At 53.9% G+C, this 22,932-nt stretch overlaps 1 protein-coding gene across 1 annotated transcript; it reads left to right on the forward strand.

Moving 5' to 3' along the window:
• The first annotated feature begins 535 nt into the window (after positions 1-535).
• Positions 536-22,796, forward strand: PIP4K2B (phosphatidylinositol-5-phosphate 4-kinase type 2 beta). Its single transcript, XM_028089842.1, has 10 exons — positions 536-812; positions 9,923-10,020; positions 12,836-12,932; positions 15,292-15,444; positions 16,300-16,446; positions 17,396-17,434; positions 17,929-18,042; positions 21,301-21,559; positions 22,010-22,113; positions 22,620-22,796. Exons 1-10 carry the CDS (start codon positions 654-656, stop codon positions 22,698-22,700), a joined length of 1,251 nt encoding a protein of 416 aa, XP_027945643.1. The 5' UTR covers positions 536-653; the 3' UTR covers positions 22,701-22,796.
• Positions 22,797-22,932: the final 136 nt, after the last annotated feature.

Here is a 22,932-nt window from a genome sequence, read left to right on the forward strand (position 1 = left end):
GAGCGAGGGGGAGTTCCTTGGTTTTCCCGGCAGGACTTCCTTTTCCCTTTGCTGGTTTCCTCCTGTCTCCCCCGGGGTGGGATGGTACGTCTCACCCTCCTCGCATTCCCGCCCCTCCTCCCCTCCGCAGACTGGGCGCCGCCGCCATCTTGGCACGTCAGGTTGAGGGAAAGAGCCAAACCCTGGATTGGGGGGGGGGCCCGGACAGGGGGACCCTCCCGCGGTAGACGGCGAGCCCTACCCCCAGCCCTCATCCCCTCCCCGTTTCGGTGCGGGGCTCTGAGGCGTCCCAAGGCCAGCCCGGTTCCTGTCAGGCCCGGGGAGGAGGGGCGGGCGGGGCAGCCGCTGCCTCCCCGGGACGGGCGCTACCACCCGGGCGGGGAGAAGAGCGCCTGGAGACCGAGGGGTGCGGAGCGAGCCGGCCGGCTCCCTGGAGCGGGGCGGGGCGGGGCGGGGCGGGGCGTGGGGGGGGCGGGGCGTGGGGCGGACGGAACCACCGGGGCGGGGTGGGGAGGTAACGGGACGGGCGCGACCATGGCGCGGTGAGGGAGCGGGGGTGGGGATCGGTCCCGGGGAGGCCTGGGGCCGCTGGCTTGTGCGCCGTCTCGGCCGCCCCCCCTTTCGCCGCCGCCGCCGCCGCCGCCGCCCCGGGCATGTCGTCCAACTGCACCAGCACCACGGCGGTGGCGGTGGCGCCGCTCAGCGCCAGCAAGACCAAGACCAAGAAGAAGCATTTCGTGTGCCAGAAAGTGAAGCTATTCCGGGCCAGCGAGCCGATCCTCAGCGTCCTGATGTGGGGGGTGAACCACACGGTAACCAGCTCCCCCGCGCGCGCCCCTCCGAGCGCCGCCCCGTGCGCTCCCACGCCCCCCCGCAGGCCCGGCCCTCGCCCCGCGGGCCCTGCCGGGGACGCCCGCAGCCCCTCGCCAAGCCACTTGCACGCCCACCCCACCCTTGCACGCAGTCCCGGCCGGGTGTGCACTCCCCGCGCGCCACGCGAGGCCTGGTATCTCCGACGGTGGTATGCCGTCGCCCCCTCCCTCCCCTCCAGCCCCTCTAGCTTCCAGCGTCTGGCTTGCTCGCTTCGGGCAGTCCCTGGAGCTCAGGGGGAAGGCCTGGGTGTAGCGGAATCGCTTTCATCCCCTCACCCTGTTTGTTGCATGTGTTTCCCCCCTTGTTCCTTCAACCGGCTGCCAGCTCCCTGTCCAGTTGACAGGGCAAGTGGCGTTGGCCTGCCTGAATATTCCTCTATTTCTGTTTATTTGGTTGGTGCGACTGCTTAAAGTTTCCCATCCTCCAGACCTCCTCACCCCTGACTATGGAAATTCTCCCTGGGTTTCCTTTTTTTCTTCTTGAACAAGATGTATCAACTGGAGAAGCACAGGCTTCCTTGAACCACAGACACTTTACCAGGGTCTTCCTGGGTTAGGGAGAAGAGAGAATGTAACCATTTGAGAGAAGGTGAGGCCTGATTATAAGGAAGACTATTCATAGTAGAAATAATGTGTTTTCCTGCATTCTTCTATGGTGTTCATGTCAAAGACATTGACTTCTCTTTTATTGGGCTTTCTGTTGTACCGTCATGAAGGGTGTGATAGTGGTGGGTGGTTAGGATGAGAGGGCAGTCCCCTGGACACTTGGGGTGCTTTGAGATTGTCCTATCTCAGGAAGGGAGTTGGAGCCCAGGATTCATGCTTGAGCTGGAGGACTTTGGTTGCGCCCTGTTTGTTTAGGGTCTTTCTTTTTTCCTTTCCAACCACTTGCTCCTTGCCTTCTGACCATTTGCACTGTGAGTCCCTACACCAGGAATGAGCAGAGGAAGTAAAAGGACTCGAAACACCCAACTTCACCAACTACAAGTTTGGAATGAGGAAGATGAAGCTTTTGGCTTGGGTTTCCTGTGAATTTCAGTTCTTTAGGCACCCTTACTTTTCAGAGCACTTGAAATTGCCCACAAGATCAAATGATGACACAGGGGCCTGGGGCCAGCAAGACTTTTTGCTTTGCTTTGGTAGAGGAGCCTTTCGCTGGAGATCAATGAACCATAGTCTGAGCCAGGGTTCTAGATCTTTACATCTAATACAGAAAAGTGCATGAGTATGGTGAGGTCTTGGTTGGTGTTTTGGTCTTGGGCAGGTTACTGTTTTCAGTAACCTCCCTCAGGTGAGGGTCCTGGCCAGGGTAGAGAGTAGTGCTGGTTTCATGCCCAGACCCCTGGAAGCTGCTTGGGGCCAGTAGTCCAGCAGACTTTGTTTCTCCTGCTTCCTGCTGCCTCAGGGGTCATCTGACAACATTGCAAGGGAAACTGGGTCATCAAAATGTGGACCTTGTGTCCCTGCCTGGAAGTCAATCCTTGATTTTGTCCTACAGCCTACTTCTCACTAGAAAGCATCCTGCCTATATAGAGCATTTGTGGAGGTTCTTAGAGCTCCTGCCTTGGAATATTGCTGCTAACTACCTTGGGTCCCTTATTTTATACACAAAGACATGGAGGCCCAGCTGGAGGATTACCTCACCCATGGCCACAGCAGAAGATGCAGCTCATTGTCCGGCACCATGGGCTGTGTTATTCAGTGGTGGTGCTTGAATGGCAGGTCTCGCTTTCTGTGCCTCCTGTTCCTTAGTCCATTTCTCAGCCAAGTGCCAGGATAGGTGGGGATGATGGTCTTATTAGAGAACCTGAATGCACGCTCAGGTGTGTGTGCCCGTGCCTGCCAGCTCCCGGGAGCGTGTGTGATGTTGGGTGTTCTGATAGGTGGGCAGTGAGTCTGCCCAGATGTGGGCCTATGCATGGTAGATGGATAGGCATCTGTGAGTCTTACTTTCTTGGACTAGGCAGTCACCCTCTTTCTTTGCCAACTTGAAGAAAAGTTTGAGGGCTAGCTGGAAAGGCGTTGACGTTAAGCAAGACGCACGGTTCTGGGCGTAATGAGCGGGTGCCTCAGGGGACAGACACTGGCACCACTCCCTGGACCTGGCAAGCGGCGCAGCGCAGTTGGCCCTAAGGCTTAGTGCTTCATCGGGGCCTGCGGTAAGGTCTGGTACTTTAGGGTCCCCCATCTGGGAAATGGAGGCAGCTCCCCAGAAGAAGAGTGGTATAAAATCTTGCAGTTCTCTAGGGGGTCAGGACCACATAGTTCTTGGTGGATTGCTAGCCTTTCTGGGAGGTTGCCTTCCTTCAGAAGCCCACTTTTGCCAGTTTTGGCGATCTGAGGCTTCAGAGATCGCATTTCTTTGAATCTTTAAGTTTCTCACTCCTTTAGGCGTTTAGGGCATGATAGTCTATGGCTGATGGTGGATGGATATGCCTTTATGGAGAGCAGAAGTCAGTGACTCTCTCCTGAGGTGGTTGATTTACTTCCAGTTGGAAAAAGAGAGGTTTTTGAGCTTGGTGTTGTCACAGGAGCTCCTCTCGGGGACAAGAGATGCAGCCCATGGACTTTGTGGAGAGAGACTGCAGGGAAAAAAGTCAGAAGACTTTGGATCTGGGGCACCCAGCTGGCTCAGTCGGTGGAGCATGTGACTCTTGATCTCGGAGTCGTGAGTTTGAGTCCCACGTTGGGTGTAGAGCGTACTTAGTAAAACTTAAAAAAAAAAAAAACTTTAGATCTGTCAGGGGAAAACTAGTAAAGAGAGAACCCCAGTATTTTAGTGGATGAAATACAGTTTGGAGGTAGAGAAGATTGCCTTGGAGAGGGGTGTGGAGACCAGAGGAGGCCAACCTGACTTGATGACCTGTTGGCCATTTTAGGAACCAGGTATTCGTGAAGCTTTACTCAGGTGATCACAAGGGTTAGGAGCAGTTGGCGGTAACTATATTTAACCATGTAGGAACCTGCTAGACTGTTCTTCAAAGTGGCTACACCATTGTACATTTCACCAGCAGGGTGTGGGGGGTTCCAATTTCTCCACATCCTTGTCAACACTTGGGATTATCTGTCTTTTTTATCATAGCCACCGTGGTGGGTGCGAAGTGTTATGTCATTGTGATTATGATTTGTGTTTCCTTGATAGCTAATGGTGTTGAGTATCTTTTCATGTGCTTATTGGCTATTTATATATTTTCTTTTTTTTAAGATTTTATTTATTTATTTGACAGAGAGAGCAAGAGCATAAGCAGGGGGAAGGGCAGAGGGAGAAGGAGAAGCAGGCTTCCTGCTGAATAGGGAGCCGGACATGGGGCTCAATCCCAGGACTCTGGAATTGCCTGAGCCAAAGGCAGATGCTCAACTGACTGAGCCACCCAGGCGCCTGAGCCATTTATGTATTTCCATCAGAGAAATATCTGTTAAGATCTTTGTCCATTTTTAAAAAACATTTTTGTCCGTTTTTAATTGGGTTGTCTTTTCATTATTGAGTTATAAGAGTTCTTTTTTTTTGAGAGAGAGAGAGAGCGCGTGTGAGCATGAGATGGGGGCGTGGAGGGCACAGGGAGAAAGAGAGGGAGAAGGAGAGGGAGAAACAGACTCCTTGCTGAGCAGGGAGACAAGGGAGCTTGATCCTGGGACGCTGAGACATGACCTGAACTGAAGGCAGACACTTAACAGACTGAGCCACCCAGGTACCCCTTGAATTATAAAGAGTTCTTTTTTTTTTTTAAGATTTTATTTATTTATTCATAAGAGACAGAGAGAGAGAGGCAGAGCAAGAAGCAGGCTCCCCGCTGAGCGGAGAGCCCGATGCAGGACTCGATTCTAGGACCCTGGGATCATGACCTGAGCCAAAGGCAGATGCTTAACCATCTGAGCCACCCAGGCGCCCAAGAGTTCTTTATATATTTTAGGTACAAGTCCCTTATCAGATATATGATTTGCAAGTATTTTCTCCCATTCTTTGGATTATCATTTACACTTTCTTGATGGTATCTTTTGAAGCTCAGGTTTTTAATTTTGATAAAGTACAATTTATGTATTTTCTTTGCTTGCACTTTTGGTGTCATTTCTAAGAAGGCTTTGCCTCACACAAGGTCATGAAAAGTTACTCCTATTTTTTCTTCTAAGAAAAACTCTCATAGTTGTTTTTTTAAGATTTTATTTATTTATGGGGAGAGAGAGAACGAGGGGGGAGGGGCAGAGGGAAAGGGAGAAGCACACTCCCTGCTAGGCAGGGAGCCTGACATGGGGCTCGATCCCAGGACCCTGAGATCATGACCTGAGCCAAAGGCAGATGCTTAACTGACTGAGCCACCCAGGTGCCCCAAACTCTTACACTTTTAGCTCTTACATTTAGGTCTGTAATCCATTTTGAATTAATTTTTGTGTATGGTGTAAGGAACAGATTCATTCTTAAGTCTGTTCATTTCTCTCCCACACTCCACCCCCATGCTGTCCATGCATTTTCTTTGCTTAATGCAGACCCAGAGCCTCTTTTACCTGCCTTTTTCTCTTGCTCTGTGACTTTAAAACTCTTTAGTAAGTATTCCTGCTCTAGTGGGGCCTTTGGATAAATTTGCCCTCGGCCAGGCCTTCCCACCTCACGGAGAACAGGAAGAGAAGAAAAACCATGGTATGAAAAAGGAGGACTAAACATAGGAGTGAATTTGTTGGCACCTGTGGCTCTGTTCTTGCCCTTTTCCTCTCTAGTTTGAGGTCTTACTTGGACTTCCTCGGTCTTGGGGTTTTTCTTTTCTTTTTTTTTTTTTTTTTAAAGATTTTATTTATTTATTTGAGAGAGAGAGAATGAGAGATAGAGAGCACGACAGGGAAGAGGGTCAGAGGGAGGAGCAGACTCTCTGCCGAGCAGGGAGCCCGATGTGGGACTCGATCCCAGGACTCCGGGATCATGACCTGAGCCGAAGGCAGTCGCTTAACCAACTGAGCCACCCAGGCGCCCGGTCTTGGGGTTTTTCAACTCATCATGTTTTCTGATGGCGGCAGGTAACACCTGATTGTCAGTGCTAGCCAGCTGACTGCTGCGCCACCCACAGAACCGCAGGACAAGTCAAGAAACCTGCATGCCCTGCCCACGCCTCCTCGGTTCCTAGGAAGGTCACACAGGGAAGTAGAGGCTTCTGGAATCAGAGTTCAGCAGACTAGAACTAGTGGCTGAATTTTCATCTCCAGTAGGATCAGCACAGAGTGAATTCTCTGCGCCTAAATTTCTCACTCAGCTTGTGTAGCCTCATTATTTATGCTGATGGCTCCTGGAGTTAATCGTGTGGTTAATCCAAAAACTATTTACGTGACGTGAGATACAGCAGATTTCCCATACGAATATGTTGTATTTAGCGTGATACTTGAATGAATATGCATTCCACAAGTGCGCTTGTGCTGAAGGGAAGAGGGGTCGGCCCAGGATTGTGCTAGATAGTCGAGGACAGGCACATCTTCCTAGAACATTGCTTTAGTCATGACCTTTCATGCTTCAAAACTTTTTTTTTTTTAAAGATCTTATTTATTTGTCAGAGCGAGCGAGAGAGAGAGAGAGAGAGAGAGAGAGCACAAGCAGGGGGAGCTGTAGGCAGGGGAAGAGGCAGGCTCCCTGCTGAGTAAGGAGCCTGATGTGAGACTCGATCTCAGGACCCTGGGATCATGACCTGAGCCGAAGGCAGACGCTTAATGACTGAGCCACCACACCCCGATCCTAGGCCTTTCTGACATGTATTTATTTCTCTTCAGCTTCCTCTGGCAAGCGGCTCTCTGACTCCCACCCCCACACAGCACCCATTTCTTCGTGTCCCCCCCCCCTTTATTTATAACTCCATAGCACTCATCAAATTGTATTCTTTGCTGTCTGTTTTCCCAGCTGGACAGAGCCCATGTCTTCTCATTTTTGTATCTTCAGCTCTGGCACTGTCCTGGCATAATAGTAAGGCCCTCAATACACTGGGTAGAAGTAAACTGATTAGGAGTTTGGCAGCGCCTGAGCCAGGTCAGGAAAGGCCTTCAGTGCCAGGCTAAAGAGGTAAAACTTTACCCTGAGGTTCAACTTAAGTGGGGATGTAACATGATCTTGTAGATTCTTCCAATGTCAAGTGCTCTTGGCAATACCAGGAGAGGCATGAGGTGCCCTGTTTCTAGCCTGATGTGTGAGGGCCAGGAGTCTTTGTGACCGTATTAACCTCACCCTCTGAGCCTCTGCTGTTCTTGATGTCTCTGCCCCTGTGTTCGCACTACGTGTATACCACTTGACTTTGAGTTTCTCTGTGTCATGGGTTTGTCTCATCTCCCCGATAAGAGAATAAGCCTTCTCCTCTTGTGTGCACTGTGTGCACACCCCCCTTCGTGTGCCCCCTCCTCCCTAACATGAAGTACAGCATGTAGCAGGTATCTCAGTAAATGCTTGTTCAATTGAAATTGAGTAGAACTCTCTGGGGCTATAAAATTTAGCACAACCAAAAAAAAAAAAATAGTACAGCTAGTCCCTAGAGTGAATCATCTGCATGGGGCCCAGCGGAAATGAGGGGTGAGCCTACAGAGTTCATATATATGGGTTCTCTCAGAAATTTCCTGCTCTTGGGTTGTGTAGTCAAGAAAAGAGATGAAGGGAGAACTAAAAACCTGCCAACTTATAACCATTTGAAGTAGGCTGAACCAGAAGTTACAGAGAATTAACGAATAGAGCGTTCTTGAATAGCTGCCGTTAGAAAAATTCACCCTGGCCCAGGATAGCTGACCCTGTCAGGCAAGGGCTTCAGTCTTTCCTAGTCATCCCAGCATTTGGTGTCTTGGTCTTGGCATCAAATCTGGATTTTAGACTAACGCAGAGTCAACGAGTAGTACGTCCTAGAACATTCTGGTATAAAACCATGCTCTCTGAGCCAGTGCGGTGTGTTCTTTCTAGTGTGGAGGTGTGAACTAGGCAAGGTGGGATGACTCAAGAACGGTGAACGTCTTTAACTTCTTCAACTGTCCGAGCCAAGCAATATATGCCAGGAAAAAGGAAGTGGGACAGCGCCCATGAATTGTTTCTGTTGGCAGGAAAACCAGGAAGTGGAATGGTTTCCTCCATAGGCACACACTTCACAGTCAGGTTCCCTGTGAGCACCCCCTGGATGGGAGTTGGTGTGGCTTTTGTCATGTGGCTGGTAAGCCAGTGTGGTGGCTATCACAGACCTGGATGCTGGGGATTTTCAGTGTCCAGTTTGATGAGTTTCAACAAATGTATATTTGGTCACATAATTATCACTGCAAACAATACGTAGAACACTTCTGTCACCCCAGAATCATACCTCTCGTGTCCCTTTATAATCAACTTCCCTCGGCCAACCCAGGCAGCTTCTTACTGGATTGCTTTCACTGTAGATTCCTGTTCTGAGCCACCTGAAATCCTGTAGGATTTCATATAAATGGACTCATGCAGGATATACTCTGGTGTCTATGCCCGTCAGTTTCTGCCAGCAGTTTATTGAGTCCCTGCCACACTGCCAACTTTGCTGATACCCTGCCGTCCCCCTCCCCAGCCATATACACGCCTGTGTCTGCCTTCACTTCCATGGGAGCAAATTAGTTTTTTCAGCAATTCTAGGAAAAGTGTGGTTCCCCAGCCCAGATACTGCGTTAACTCGAACTTATTCCATCCTCTGACATTTCCACATAAAAAAGTTTTGGAGCATGAAAGGGGCAGCAAATTAAATGCTGTTTCCCCCCATTTATGCTCCTAATGAGTCTTGGTTATTCCCTCACTACCACATGGGCCTCATTGAGATAATAGGATTTGCAAGGAAAGTCTCTGGGAGACATAAGGCTGTGCGTCCCCTCCCCCCTATTCATTAAGGCAGACCTAGGGTTTCCTCTGTAAATCCTGAATCCATTAGTGGCCACTGGGTTGAGGGTCAAATGTCAAATACTCCACTGTGAAGGGAGAGGACATCTGTGGCTAATTAGACCGCTAATTGGCTAAGCTGGGGACAGGGAAGGGCAGGATGCTTGCTCTCAGCTTGGTGCCAATGGGACGCCAGCCCCCTGTCAGCCTCCAGCTCCCTGAAGGAGGGGTGAAAGCCAATGGGAAGGTTTGTTTGCAGTGGGGGCAAGGCACCCTACCCCATCTCGTCCAGTTCAGCCTAAGGCAGGACATGGCTTAAGGAGCTGGCCCTGTTTTAATCAGGAGGGGAAGAGTGAGCCAGTGGCCAGATGCCTAGCTCTTCTTGCTTTAAATTTAATTCTTTACTTTGGAGATGAGTTATACACCTACACAAACTGATCCAGCTTTGTTTCCTACCCCAGCCCAACAGCTTGAGTGACCCACAATTTGTGTGAAAATGTTAAAGGCCTCAGGACCCACATAGGTTGTGTTATGTTTATTCATTGATCCACTTATTGCTACATTTGACCAATATTTATATAGTACCTGCCATATGCCAATCACGGGGCCAAGCACTGTGGAGCCTCCAGAGATCAGTTAGATGACCTTTGCTTACAAGGATCAGTAATACGATCTTGGCTCACTTAGAGTCTAGCAAGCTTGTGAGGTTGATAAGCATTAACTACAACGTGAGGGAGTCAGAAACTCCAGAGCGAGGGGCGCCTGGGTGGCTCAGTCGGTTAAGCGACTGCCTTCGGCTCAGGTCATGATCCTGGAGTCCCCGGATCGAGTCCCGCATCGGGCTCCCTGCTCAGCGGGGAGCCTGCTTCTCCCTTTAACCCTCCCCCATCTCATGTACTCTCTCGATCTCTCAAATAAATAAATAAATCTTTAAAAAAAAAAAAAAGAAAGAAATTCCAGAGGGAGAACATTTATGGTCTAGAGAGTCATGGAAAGCTTCATGGAGTAGGTGCCTTTTGAGCTGGAATTTATCAGGTTGGGAGAATTTCAATAGGTGGAGATGAGGTTGGGAGCTTCTTTGAAGAGAAGAGCAGAAAGACAAGGAGGGAATCCGTGGACATGCTTTTTTTGGTGAGATGGTGGCATTCACGTTGTAGTGTCTTGTGTCTGAGGCCCGTGGCCTACCAGCGGAGAACCTCACTTTCCCCTTGCTTTGCAGATCAATGAGCTGAGCAATGTCCCTGTGCCTGTCATGCTAATGCCAGATGACTTCAAAGCATACAGCAAGATCAAGGTGGACAATCATCTCTTCAATAAGTAAGTGGCCTCCTGAGTGGGCTCAGGTTTTGTGGGCAGTCCTTTCCCTCAAGGCGGAGAGCTTCTGCAAACTTGCGCATGGTAGTGGTCGGCACCTGGCAGGGTGTGACAGCGACACCTGGATCTCCCAGCTGACAAACTGGCTGGGAAAATGCATTCATTATGTGCCTCTCCCCTTTGTGTCATTCTGTCATCTCCTTTATCTGCCTACCTCCAGGGTCCCTCGGGGCGTGTGGCCTGGCCCAGGGTGATTCATCTGGGGCCAGGTTAGATAGCAGAGAAGCTGCCAGACATGTTCCTGGCCCGGGATGCAGCTCTTCTGTCTCCTGACGGGTGTGTGAGCCACAGGCTGAGCATGGTGCCCAAGGGCGCCATCCGAAGTAATTGCTCCCACTTTTGTTCATTGTAGCTTCTGGGACTAACGCTGGTGTCTGAAGGGTTGAAGCAGCCTTTTCACCTGGTGCAGGGTGGGGCCTGCTCTAAGCCCTTGGGAGGCCTTGCTTTTTCAGCCTACTGTGGGCCACCCCGGGAAGCGCTTGCTGCCCACACCCTCCTTTCTGCGCTCGCATCCCGGGGTCCCACGGTCCCCGGCACCCTTCCTCCAGCTGGGCTCTGTCACCCCACCATTGCCAGACTGTTAGCCTGGAGGGGAGGCTTGGTTTGAAAATATCCCTTAGTGGCCTCTCTCTGCCATAGTATGTAATAACAACATTTTATTCTAGAAGCCATTTGTCTTCAGGGCTAAGCAGCCACCGTGTAGAAGAAAAACTCCTGTGTTTCTGCTCTGCTCTCACACTGCTACCACACACATTTCACTTCCCTGGGTTTTCCACACGTGGGGCAGTTCTGTGGGACAGCGGGGTGTCCTGCCAATGCAGCTGACACTGTCTACCTGGACTTAGCATCGGGCCCCGCAGGTTCCGTTCCACGAAGCTGCCCCCCTGCCTTCAGGTGCCAATCGCAAGTCTAGGTTGTCACCTGTGTTAGTGACCAGCCTGCTGTGGATCCCACATTCCCACGACCCTCCCTCTTGGGTTCGGTTAATTTGCTAGAGTGGCTCACAGACCTTGGGAAAGCAGTTTATTTACCTGCTTACTGGTTTATTATAAAGGATACAACTCAGGAACAACCTTTCCGGGTGCACCACCCTCCCCACACCTGCACCTGTTCAACAGCCTGGAAGCTCCTGAGTACCACCTTCATTGCAAAGGCATGATTGATGAATCATTGGCAATTGGTGATGGGTTCAATCTCCAGCCGCTCTCCCCTCCCTGCAGGTCAGGGGAGTGGGACTGAACGTTCCAACCCTCTCATCCTGGTTGGTTCCCCTGGCAACCAGCAACCCATCCTTTGAGGCTTTCCAAAAGTCACTTTTTTTTTTTTTTTTAAGTAGGCTCCATGCCCAGTGTGGAGTCCAGCGTGGGGCTTGAACTTACAACCTCTGAGATCAAGACCTGAGCTGAGATCAAGAGGCAGATGCTTAACCAACTGAGCCACCCAGGCACCCCCCCCTTCCAAAAGTCACCTTATTAACGTAAACTCAGATGTGGCTGAAAGGGGCTTGTTATGAATAATAAAAAAAAAAAGACATATTTATTGCTCTTATGATTTCAGAAATTCCAAGGGTTTTAGTTGTTCTGTGCCTGAAACAGGAACAAAGACCAAATACGTCACAACATCACACTCCCTAAGGAGGGAGAAGCAGCCCTTGGCCCTGTGGCAGGAAAGGAGGTGGCTCTGGCCGAGGGCTCAGGGCTCTGGAAGGGGGCACCGCACCACTGCCTATTTCAGGGTCCATGGCCTCTGGTGAAGTTCCACCACCTTGACATCTTGGCCTAAAGCAGAGCATCCAGTCTCTTCTTTGATCTTTCTTTATTCCTTTTGTCCTTTCAGTAACTGTTGATGTGCTGATGGTTAGACTGTGGTGCCTTTTACTAGAAGAAGGGGACAGGAGGCAGAGGAGGCCCCTGCCTGCAGGAGAAGCCACTGCTGTTTGTTTCCTCCAAGTGTGTCATCCTGGAGTGTAGTCAGGGGCACGGATTTTTCAAAGGCAGTTCCCAAGCAAGGGGACCATTGTAGAGATGGAGGATGTGGAGATGGCCTCCCTTCATGGCAACTCTGTCCCCTCCTGGGAGTCTGTGGCTTATTGACCAGGGAGTGGGGAGGGTGGAGATTGGTACTAGCAGCCCATAGACAAGGCTTCCCGAAAAGATGGGATCCCGGTCAGCTGACGGAGGACGTCTTCAATCCAAAGCACCCTCGTCCTCCATCCCGGGGGAAGCCCAGGGCTTCCCAGATGTGGCCATCTTCAGGACGTGTTGGTAGAAGTGTCCTCAGAGGAGAGGGTGCCTTGGTTGAGAAAGGCCGCTCCTTTTAACCATCAGCCTGCCGGCCGCCTCACACCAACCATGCACACGCAGTCACTCCCGTGTGCAAGCACAGCCCTTGTGCAGTGCGGCCGACGCTCCGGCTCGCTTCTCGGCACGTGAGGCTTTCCCCTTTCATGTAAATTTTGTCAAAAGAGAACACACACTTAGAAAAAGTATACAAATCGTAAGGATACAGCTTGACTCATTTTTACAAGATGAACACGGCAATGTAAAGTTTTAAAACTCTTACACGCTCAGCATCACCAGGAGTGTTTGTTAAATCCTCCAGACTCCTCTCCAGAATTCCTGGGGCCTAGAAACCTACATTCTGAGCGCCGCAGATTGTTCAGGTCCCGGTGCCCTGTGGCCCAAACCCAGGGAAGTTCTGTTGAAGAATTAGATGGGCAAGGAAGGGCTCACGAAGACATTTCTCTGCTTTGCCCTAGGGAGAACCTCCCCAGCCGCTTCAAGTTTAAGGAGTACTGCCCCATGGTGTTCCGGAATCTCCGGGAGAGGTTTGGGATTGATGATCAGGATTACCAGGTACGGAGTGTCTTTGTAGAGTCGGAGGGGTCAGGGAGTGGAGTGGGGTTAGGAGGCCACGGGAGACATGGAGAGGAAAGTCTCCTGTTCCCGAGCTCTGTCTTCCTGTCCTGTCCTGCTCCAGCTGGGTGGTCTCCTCCAGGTTGCCAGCAGGCTCCTGCAGGGCTCGGGGCCCTGGAAGTGCTAAGTGCTTCTGAAGCTGCAGGCAGACTCAGGCTTCTCTCCCTGGGAGGGTGAGGGGCTGCGGAAGCCCCTTCACCTCAGTCTGACATTCCCAGTCTAGGCCCAAGAACCCGTCTCCTCTGTAGTTTGACTTAAAAGAGCGAGTTGTTGCCGGCGGGTGATGAGGCCTCTTAAAGCAGGTAAGGCAGAGTAGAAAAGAAAGCCTCGGAGGGTAGTGTAACCTTGGCAGGTACGTGCGCTGCCGCCTCTGTGGTCCGGCTGCTGTGGGAAGGGCACCGGCGCGGCCGGGGCTGGTAACCCGCCTGCAGCCTGCTGGGAGCGATCGTCCCGGGCTCAGGGACGTCACGGTCTGACTCCTAGTCTGTGGTTTCTCCTACTGCTCCACCTAGCACCTTCCGCGGACCTTCTGCCCCTGGCAGACAGCCTGCTGGTGACGGTGGGAGAATTTTCCACTTCACTTTGCTAGCAGTAAGAAATACAGCTGACTTGCAGTTGTCTGGGGGCGGGGGGGGGGGAAGGAGCGTACAGCCTGGTGAAATCTAAAATGGATGTCCAAATCTTTTAAAATACCGTAACCCCTCCAGGCCAGGTCCTAGTAAGCCTTTCATGGAGTAGTTCCTGAGGAGCAGGATGCACCTGGGTGAGGCCCCACTCCTCTCCTGTCCACTCTGGAGGGCGGCCTGCAAAGATGCCATCCCCAAGAGGAGGGCGCAGGGATGCCGGAGGAGGAGATGCCAGGGACGGAAGGCTCCAGAACGGCTGTGCCTGAGAGGTACTGGGAGGTGCCTCCGGCCCCCTCTGTTAGGACCAAACCCTGAGCTAAATCAGGATCTGATTGGAGCTGGAGGTTTTCTAAAAACTTTGGCCACTGTTGCAGCCCCAGATTGCTTGGACACCTTCCTTCCGCTGTGGCTCCTTCCCTTCCCGTCGGCGCTCTAACCACATCCTCTCCGTGTCTGCATTTTTTCTCTCATAACCTTGTGGGCAAGTGATTGTGCTCACGACATGTGGTGTTCAGGGAGGGGACTAACCGTGTAGAGTGTCAGAGCACACTGCCTGGAAACGAGGCAGGGATGGGAGCGTGGGGCCTGCTCGTCTTCCCAGAAGGAGAACCGGGCTGGGGGAGTGAGGCCCTCCGCTGTGGAGCCTACTCAACATTTCTGGATTGGGGGCACCTTGTTTTGGGGGTGCCCTTTTAATTTAGAGAGCATCTCACCACTTCAGACTTGAGTCTTCCCCATGAAGGTGGCGCTCTCTCTTTCCCCTAGGGTCTTGTGAGGAGGCACTGGGTGAGGGCAGAGCATCGAATCCTAGATAACAGCCGAGGAAGGGGCTTGGAGAGTAGGCATTTCTGCCAGCAGATCCCCACATGTGTCTGCTTGGGAACAGGGACAGCTGGGGCCTCCTCTCTGCCTTGCCTTTCAAAGGTCTTCTCCTGGTGTCTGCTTGGTGAACACATCCCTTTAGTTGACTCACACCTCCCCCTCCACCCCCTCCAGAGGCTTTTGCTCTCTGATCCTAATGGGAATGGGCCCTCGAGGAGGAGCATTGGCAGAGCCAGAAAACCTCCCCAGAACTGCCTCATAGCTCTGCACAGACAAGCAGGAGTTTGAGGTGAGGGGAGAGGGGCTGGGCAGAGAGGCGAGGAACCCCTGCCTGCTGTGGGAAGGGTTTTCCAGCACCGGGGTATGTTCAGGGAAAAGAGATGACTGTCCGTTGCTGCTTCATGCTGGACTTCCTGAATATTCCCTAGGCTTTGTCTTTGTCACCCCAGGAAACTGGGAAAACCATCTTGAACTGCCTCCTTGTGTTCCAGGTCAGGAAATTCAGGAGTGGAGAAGTGAAATGGCTCACCCAAGGTCAGGTCACCTGTAGGCGTCAGGTCAGGGCCCAGCCCTAACGTCTGAGGCAGGGATTTCGTGGACAGAGTAGGTCTCGGGTCAGAAGGAAAGGAAACATTGTGCAGCTGGCCCACTGCCCCTCCAGTCAGGGATTAGGAGCAGGTGGTCAGGAGCAACTCTTGTCACTCTCCAGGAAGACCTGTGGGAGAGAAGTGAACTTCCCATGACACCAGGGGTGCGTCAGGTCCCGCCTGTCTCAGCGTGGTTGGCCCAAGGAAAGGTCAGAGCCCTTGTTCCTCTCCCAAGACCAGCCTGCTTTTGTCTTGGTCCCTCAGAACTCAGTGACGCGCAGTGCCCCCATCAACAGCGACAGCCAGGGCCGCTGTGGCACACGCTTCCTCACCACCTATGACCGGCGCTTTGTTATCAAGACCGTGTCAAGTGAGGATGTGGCCGAGATGCACAACATCTTAAAGAAATACCACCAGGTATGGTGAGTCCCGAGCCTGGGCGGTAGAGGACGGGTGGCCGGAGGGAGGAGAGAGCCCCTGGGCAGCTTCCTGGGGAGGGATGGGTCCTCTCGCAGCGGCCGCCGCCTCCTGAGAACCGAGCACTTGGCCTTCTCCGGGGCCGGGTGCAGAGTTCAAATGCCTGTTGCAAAAAGGGAAAAAGGAGAAATGAAGGCATGTTGCTTACTCAGTCCCCGTGGAACAGCTGTTTCTTGTCAAGAGTCAGGAAGTTGCCCCCTCTGGCACCTTGCTGCATTTCTTCCAAAAGAGGTCCCGTGCTCTGGGTAGGGTCGCTTCCTTTCCCATCCGGGCTCTCCGTGCCCCGGGACGCTGTCCTGGAGGGAAGCAGGGAGTGCGGTAGCAGCATCCGAGCGCCGGGCCTAGTGCCTGGGCCTTCAGGGAACGCTGCCTTCTCTCTGGGGCACCGGGAGGTAGTGAAAGGGACTTCTGGTCTTTGGGGCTACAGCAGAACCCCCGGGGTGCCGCATGGCTAGGAACTCCTGGCAAGGAGGGAGCCGCTCTTTCCCTACAGCCCACTCGCAGGCCTGCCTCAGTGATTCTGTTTCAGACGGAAGTTTCAGGGGCCGCCCAGTAACACGAGGCCAAAGGGGCCCTGCGCGGCCCGCCCAGCCTCTCACTCTGCCCGGCCAGCTGGGGGCGGGGGTGGCCACGGCCTCTCCTAAGTCCGAGGAAGCCCCATGACTTCACAGGACCCATCTGGCCTGGAGGCTCGACTCCCCAGGAGCGTTTGAGCCTGGGGCGGGGGGACTCCCCTGGCCATCCCGGCGTCTTCATTCCTTCCTTAGCCACCCGTCCTTCCTCCCTTCACTCTAGTTCATAGTGGAGTGTCACGGCAGCACCCTCTTGCCGCAGTTCCTGGGCATGTACCGCTTGACCGTGGACGGCGTGGAGACGTACATGGTGGTCACCAGGAATGTGTTCAGCCACCGGCTCACTGTTCACCGCAAGTACGACCTCAAGGTAAAGGGCTCTGTGGCCCACAGTTCTGTGGCTGCCCTCCCTCAGGCTCCCGCACAACGGGAAGCCCCTGGAGCGTAGGTTTCGGCACAGTCAGGACTCTGGAGTTGATGTGCCTAATTCCTCTGGGTCAGAGGCTGTTGGAAGTCCAGGTGACAGGGACGAGAGGTTATTTAATGTGCCGTATTTATGTCACCGTCGGTGTTCTTCAGCTCCCGTTGGGGGCATGTGCACTCCGGGGGCGGCCGTCTGGGGACAGGCCGTGCTGACGCACGCCCTCTGGCATGTGTCCAGGACACACACATTTCTAGACACAGAAAGGAGCATGCTCGTGCCTGGGAGCCACAGTGCTCCGCTGTTCTCGAAGCCGGCTTCCTGACTCGTCAGCTCACACCCCTGGCTCCCTCCCCGCTGCAGCCACAGGGTCCATTCCCACACGATCCGGGCTCTGCTCCGCCCCAGTACCTCTCACGGCTGCCCGGCCTCTTCCCTGCCTGCTCTTTTCTCCCTCTCCGCCTTCTGTCACCCAGTTACTTCCTGCCCGGCTCGGGTGTCACTTCCTACAGGAAGCCGGCCTGGATCGCTGCCCCTGTGCCACCTGCGCTCAGCGTGTCCTCCTCCCCTGTCCCACCTAGCACCAGTGTAGTTAACGGGTTAATCGTGTGACCACTTGTTAATGCCTGGCTCCCCTGTTGGGAGGCAAGTCCCCTGAGGGCAGGGACTGAGTCTTGGTACAGTCCTGTTGGCTGCGCGCGAGCCTCGTGTCTAAGCAGAGCTCTGTCAGTGGTCTGTGATAGAGGACGTGAACGAGTTGCTGCCTCCGGGCCCGTCGGAGGTTCTAACCAGCCTCCTTCAGTTCACCTGCTGCCTCTCCCCAAAGACGGGTGCATGTTTTCTCGCTCAGCGGACTTTGCCTCAGCTGGACCTCCCCTGACGGCTCTTACCCTTGCAGGGCTCTACTGTCGCCAGAGAAGCCAGTGACAAGGAGAAGGTATGCGGGGACCCGGACTGATGGAGTGTGGCCTGGGCCACTTGGAATCACCTTCTGTTGGTCTTCCTGGCCCTTCCTCCACCACAGCCCCTAGCCTGGTTCCCACTTACGCCCTCTGTCCCCTCTGTCGGGCTGTGTCACTGAGCACCCGCCTGGCCTCGGCCGCACTCTCCAGCCTTTGCCGGCTGTCCACAGTCCTGCAGGGCTGGTGACTTCTGTCTCATGGGCCAGCCTCAATCGGGCCGTGGCTGCCTGAGCCCCGAGGTAGCCCAGGCTCAGCAGGAAGACATGCCTTTGGTCTGTCCTCCCTGTCTGATGTAAGCCACATAGTTGCCATCCCTGCCTCCCGAAGCTGGGACTGCAGCCTCCTGTGCTGAACCTGGATTTGACAGGTCGACCGTCTGTGTTCTAAGGACCCTTCCCCTTTTTGTGCCGTCACCTCTTGGGGTGAATGTATTGGGCCACCCAGCCTAACACTGCTGTTGCTCTCCCAGGCCAAGGACTTGCCAACATTCAAAGACAACGACTTCCTCAACGAAGGGCAGAAGCTGCATGTGGGAGAGGAAAGTAAAAAGAACTTCCTGGAAAAACTGAGGCGGGACGTAGAGGTACTTACTAACCCTCATTTTCACCTTGGTTGAGGAGGGCCCCCTCTTGTCCTCAGAGCAGGAGCCTCTTTAACCTTAGGAAAAATTGAGTTCACAGGGTGTCTGGCTGGCTCAGTCGGAGGAGCATATGACTCTCGATCTCGGGGTTGTGAGTTTGAGCCCCCAAAAATAAGATCTTTAAAAAAAAAGAAAAGAAAAATTGAATGCACTACTTTCCACATCCCTGGAAAGGAAGGCTGGTGATTTGAGCAGTGTGCGTGCAAATGAGGATTCCATCACTGGGACACATCTGTGCCAGTAGAATCTTTGTAGCTCAAGTTGGAATGCTTTCCTTGATCTCTTCACTAGTCTATTCCAACACCTTTTTCAAACGCCCCTAAACTTCCTTTCTGGAAGTGTCCCCTTCATGGTTGGGGGGTGTCGGCCATCAGAGCAGTGGGAAGGCAGCTGTAAGATCCACCAGCCAGGCCCTTCTCTGGCTCCGATTCCTCACTTACCTGGCAGCCTTCTGGTGGAATGGACTTCCCGTGGAGAAGTTCGTCCGGGGAGGACAGGTGCTAAATAGTGAATGTGTTACCTGAACCACTTGATAACTCAGTGTCTCCTATTTTAATAAATTGGGAGCCTGTTCATTAAAACCAAACTCCTACAGACTTTTAGAAGTGTTTTCTTATTTTTTTTATTGGGGTAAAATATACATAACATAAAATTTACCGTCTTAACTGTTTGAAAAATGCACAGCTCAGTGGCATTAAGTACATTCACCCTGTTGTGTGGCCACTGCCACCATCCATCTCCAGAACTTTTCATCTTCCTAAACTGAAACGATTACACACTATTCCCCACTCCCCTTCTCCCTAAGCCCCTGGCAACCACCACGCTACTTTCCGTCTCTGTGAACTGGACTATTCTAAGTACTTTATATATAAGTGGAATCATATAGTATTTGTCTTTCATGTCAGGCTTTTTTCACTTACCATAATGTCTTCAAGGTTCCATGCGTATTGTAGCATGTGTCAGAATGGCCTTCTCTTTTAAGGTTGAATAATATTCCATTGTGTGTTTACCCGTTTTTCCATCAAAGTGCAACTGGTATAATAGTTAAGATTTTCCAGAGAAACAGAACCAATAGCACGGCGCCTGGGTGGCTCAGTCATTGGGTGTCTGCCTTTGGCTCGGGTTGTGGTCCCGGGGTCTTGGGATTGAGCCCCACATCGGGCTCCCTCCTCAGTGGGGATTCTGCTTCTCCCTCTCCAGCTCCCGGTGCTTGTGTTCCCTCTCTTGCTATCTCTCTCTGTCAAATAAATAAAATCTTTAAAAAAAAAAAAAAGAAAGAAAGAAACAGAACCAGTAGATGGTGCCGATGGCTGGCTGGATGGATGGGTCAGTAGTTAGACAGACAGCCAGGTGTTTAGTATAAGGAATTGGCCTCCACAGTTATGGAGGCTGATGTTCCCAAGAGCTGCAGTCGGCGTGCTAGAGAGACCCAGGAGGGCAGATGGTACAGTTTCAGTCTGGAGGCCAGTGGGCTCAAGACCTCGGAAGGGCCAATGTTTAGTTCATATCTGAAGGCGGGAAGAAACTGATGTTCTAGCTCAGAGGGACTCGGGCAGGAGGATCCCCTTTTATTCACAGGAGGGTCACCCTTTTTGTTCTGCTCAGGCCTTCAATTGATTGGATGAGGCCCACCCACATTAGGGAAAGCAGTCTGCTTTACTCCTTTTGCCAACTCGCATGTTAATCTCATCTACAAACACCTTCACAGATGCACCCAGAATAATAGCTGACCAGATGTCCGGGCACCAAAAATTAACCATCGCACTTGGATCGATTCACTGTGAAGAGTGTGGCTGTGCACATGGGCTTTACGAACGGCTTTCCTTTCTAGGAAGCTTTTCCTTCATCACCGCCTGCTCTGTCTGCCTTTGTTCTGCCTCTCAGTTTGCCCAGAGTCCTGCGCCTTCCTGTCCTCCCTTTCTCCCTACTCTCCTGAGAGGAAGTTAAGGCAGTTTGCACATTTCACTTGTTTTCACTTGCCTTTGCTTTCTTGGTGTTCTCAGGTGGGTAGGAGTGGGTCTGGGTCATGGACTCTCTCTCTTCTGGGACCTCGGACCCCTCTCCTTGGACCTTGGGAAAGGCGCGTCCAGAGGTGCTTGGTGTGGTGCCCCCCACCTTTCTCTCTAGAGGAGAGGCTGCTGATCTATCATCGGGCTTCTTGTGCTTTTAGAAGTCCAGGAGCCTGTGTGTGGGGCCGCTCCGGTCACCGCGCTCCATCGGGCAGTTTCCCGGCGACCGCGGCAGAGTGCCCGGCTCGTGCTGCGCGGTGCTTGCGGGCAGCTTCCCTCCGGGTTTGCGCCAGCGACTGTGGCCTCGGGGTTCACGGAGCTGGAGTTCCCGCTGGCCGGCTGCACCTGTGTCAGCCCCTTGCTTTCGTTCTTCAGGTCACAGAGTCACAGCCCAGGAGCCCCGAGACACCGTCCCGCTCGGGAGGCTCGTGTGGACGCCGGCCCTGCGCCCGCCACTTCGGACATCTGGGAAGACGTTCGAGTGGCGCTTGGCTCTTTCTTAGGGGCTGTTCCCTTTTCTTTTCCTTCTTCTCGCCGTTCTTGCCCCGACTGGTACGGGAGCTGGTACGTGGTGGTTCGGGCTCTGCCTGTGGCCGTCCGTCAGAGGCACGTTGTACCTCACAGCCCAGCGTGCGCACACAGCGGATCCACTGTCCACCTCCTTTCTCCTATGACCTCTCACATTTTCTGTTCTATTTCATTGTATTTCATAATTTAAAAAATCCTGGCCCCAGCCTACTGACATAGATCTCGGGCCCCTGATGGGTGACGTCTGTGGTCCGAAGGACGCTGGCCTCAGCGCACCGTGGCGCCCCGCTCCTCGCTCCGACTCGCCGCAGCCTCTCTCGATCCCAGACCGAATGGGCCTCCTCCCTCGGGGTTCCTCGTGGCTTTCCTGCCACAGCTTCTGCCTGCCTGACCGTTCCCCATCCGCAGGCTGCCTCAGCTGCTCTCCCCAGGGAGGTCCCCCGCCCCCTGCCCTGGCCTCCCACGGCTCCCTGCCCTTGGGCGTGGCCGTCCTCCCCGCGGGACCCTGAGCTCACTGAAGGCAGAGCCTGGATGGCTTGTTCTCGCCCGTGTTTGAGAACTGGAGAATGGCCTTGAAGGGAGTGCCTTTTCTCCCCTTTCCAGATGCCCCCGGGCATGCCCCGCGTAACGTCTTCCTCCATCTCTCCTTCCCCACCTGCCCTAGTTCCTGGCCCAGCTGAAGATCATGGACTACAGCCTGCTGGTGGGCATCCACGACGTGGACCGGGCGGAGCAGGAGGAGATGGAGGTGGAGGAGCGCGCTGAGGACGAGGAGTGCGAGAACGACGGGCTGGGAGGCAATCTGCTCTGCTCCTACGGCACACCTCCCGACAGCCCGGGCAACCTGCTCAGCTTCCCCCGCTTCTTTGGCCCCGGGGAGTTCGACCCCTCTGTTGACGTCTATGCCATGAAAAGCCATGAAAGTAAGTAGGAGCCTGCGTCTGCCCTGCCCTGCCCACCCCTGGCCCCCCCCGCCCCGTGCGACCCCCTCAGGCCCATTGTTTAGATGCCCCCCCCCCCCCCCCCCCCCCCCGCCTCATTCACTGCTGACTTTGGCCTTCTGCCTGCGGGCTCTCCTCCCGATCTGCCACCAGGAACTCTGGCTTCTGGGGCCCTGGGGTCCTCCTCTGTCAGGCTTTCCTTCCCCTCTCTGCTTGTCCTGGAAGGCGGAGGCTTGGCTCGGCCCCGTTTCATGGTTCTAAACTCTGAGAAAGACTGTCCACAAACAAGAGAAGAGCTCTGGAGGCTTCTGAGAAGGGCCCATTAGCATTCCTTTCCTCAGGGCCACGACGCCAGCGGTGGGTCTGGGCCTCAGGTCTGCAGGGTTCCGGGCCGGCTGTTCCTGCCCTCTTCCTCCCCTGCCCCCCCCCCAGGTGCCCCCAAGAAGGAGGTCTATTTCATGGCCATCATTGATATCCTCACGCCGTACGACGCGAAGAAGAAAGCCGCCCATGCTGCCAAGACGGTGAAGCACGGGGTGAGTCCCCCCTGCCGCCCCTGGGCCTCCTGCTCCGAGACGCCCCTGCCCCCGCCCCGGGCACCCCCACCGCTCTCCCTGCCGGGCGATTTTCCCCTGCTTTGCTGGCTCCTTTCCCCAGGGCCGCTGGGCATGACCGCAGGTAACAGCTTGGTTTACCTGCCCACGCTCCTCCCCAGAGAACCCTTTTCGCCTTGGACTTGAAGCTCCTGTCTCCACACAGGGACCCCACCCAGAGATCCCGAGTCTCTCTCCTGCCTCCCCACCACCTTGCCGCTCCTTCACGGGGCGCGCGCTCGGGGTTGTGAATCCGAGGAGTGAGGCCAGGGCCACTCTGAGACGGAACCGCTCGTCCAGACGGCCTGCCCAGCCCGAGGTGTAGCCTTGCTGTCCCGCGCCGGACTGGAGGCTCCTGAATCCCCAGGCTCCTCGCAGCTGGAGCCTCCCAGTAGCCACCCAGTTAGGGCCAGGAGCTTGACCTGAGTCATGGCCTCTGTGTGTTACAGGCAGGGGCTGAGATCTCGACTGTGAACCCTGAGCAGTACTCCAAACGCTTCAACGAGTTCATGTCCAACATCCTGACGTAGTTACCTTCTACCTTCAGCCAGAGCCAGAGAGCCCGATGTGGGGTCGGGGTCGGAAAAGGGAGAGGGTATATTTGGGCTGGATGGGAGGGTGGGGAGCAGAGGGGAGGGCTTTGGTGAGGAGCCGGCAGCCCAGGTTGGAGAGACTAGCTGGGGGGGAGGGGAGGTGCTGCGTGCTCACGTACTCACAGGGTGCACCTCACCTTCCGCTCACCCTGGATTTTCCCCCCATTTG

Source organism: Eumetopias jubatus, unplaced genomic scaffold (assembly GCF_037043125.1).
Source record: "Eumetopias jubatus isolate StellerSeaLion01/CBP00866 unplaced genomic scaffold, mEumJub1_p1.0 scaffold_10, whole genome shotgun sequence".
NCBI classification, from domain to species: Eukaryota; Metazoa; Chordata; class Mammalia; order Carnivora; family Otariidae; genus Eumetopias; species Eumetopias jubatus.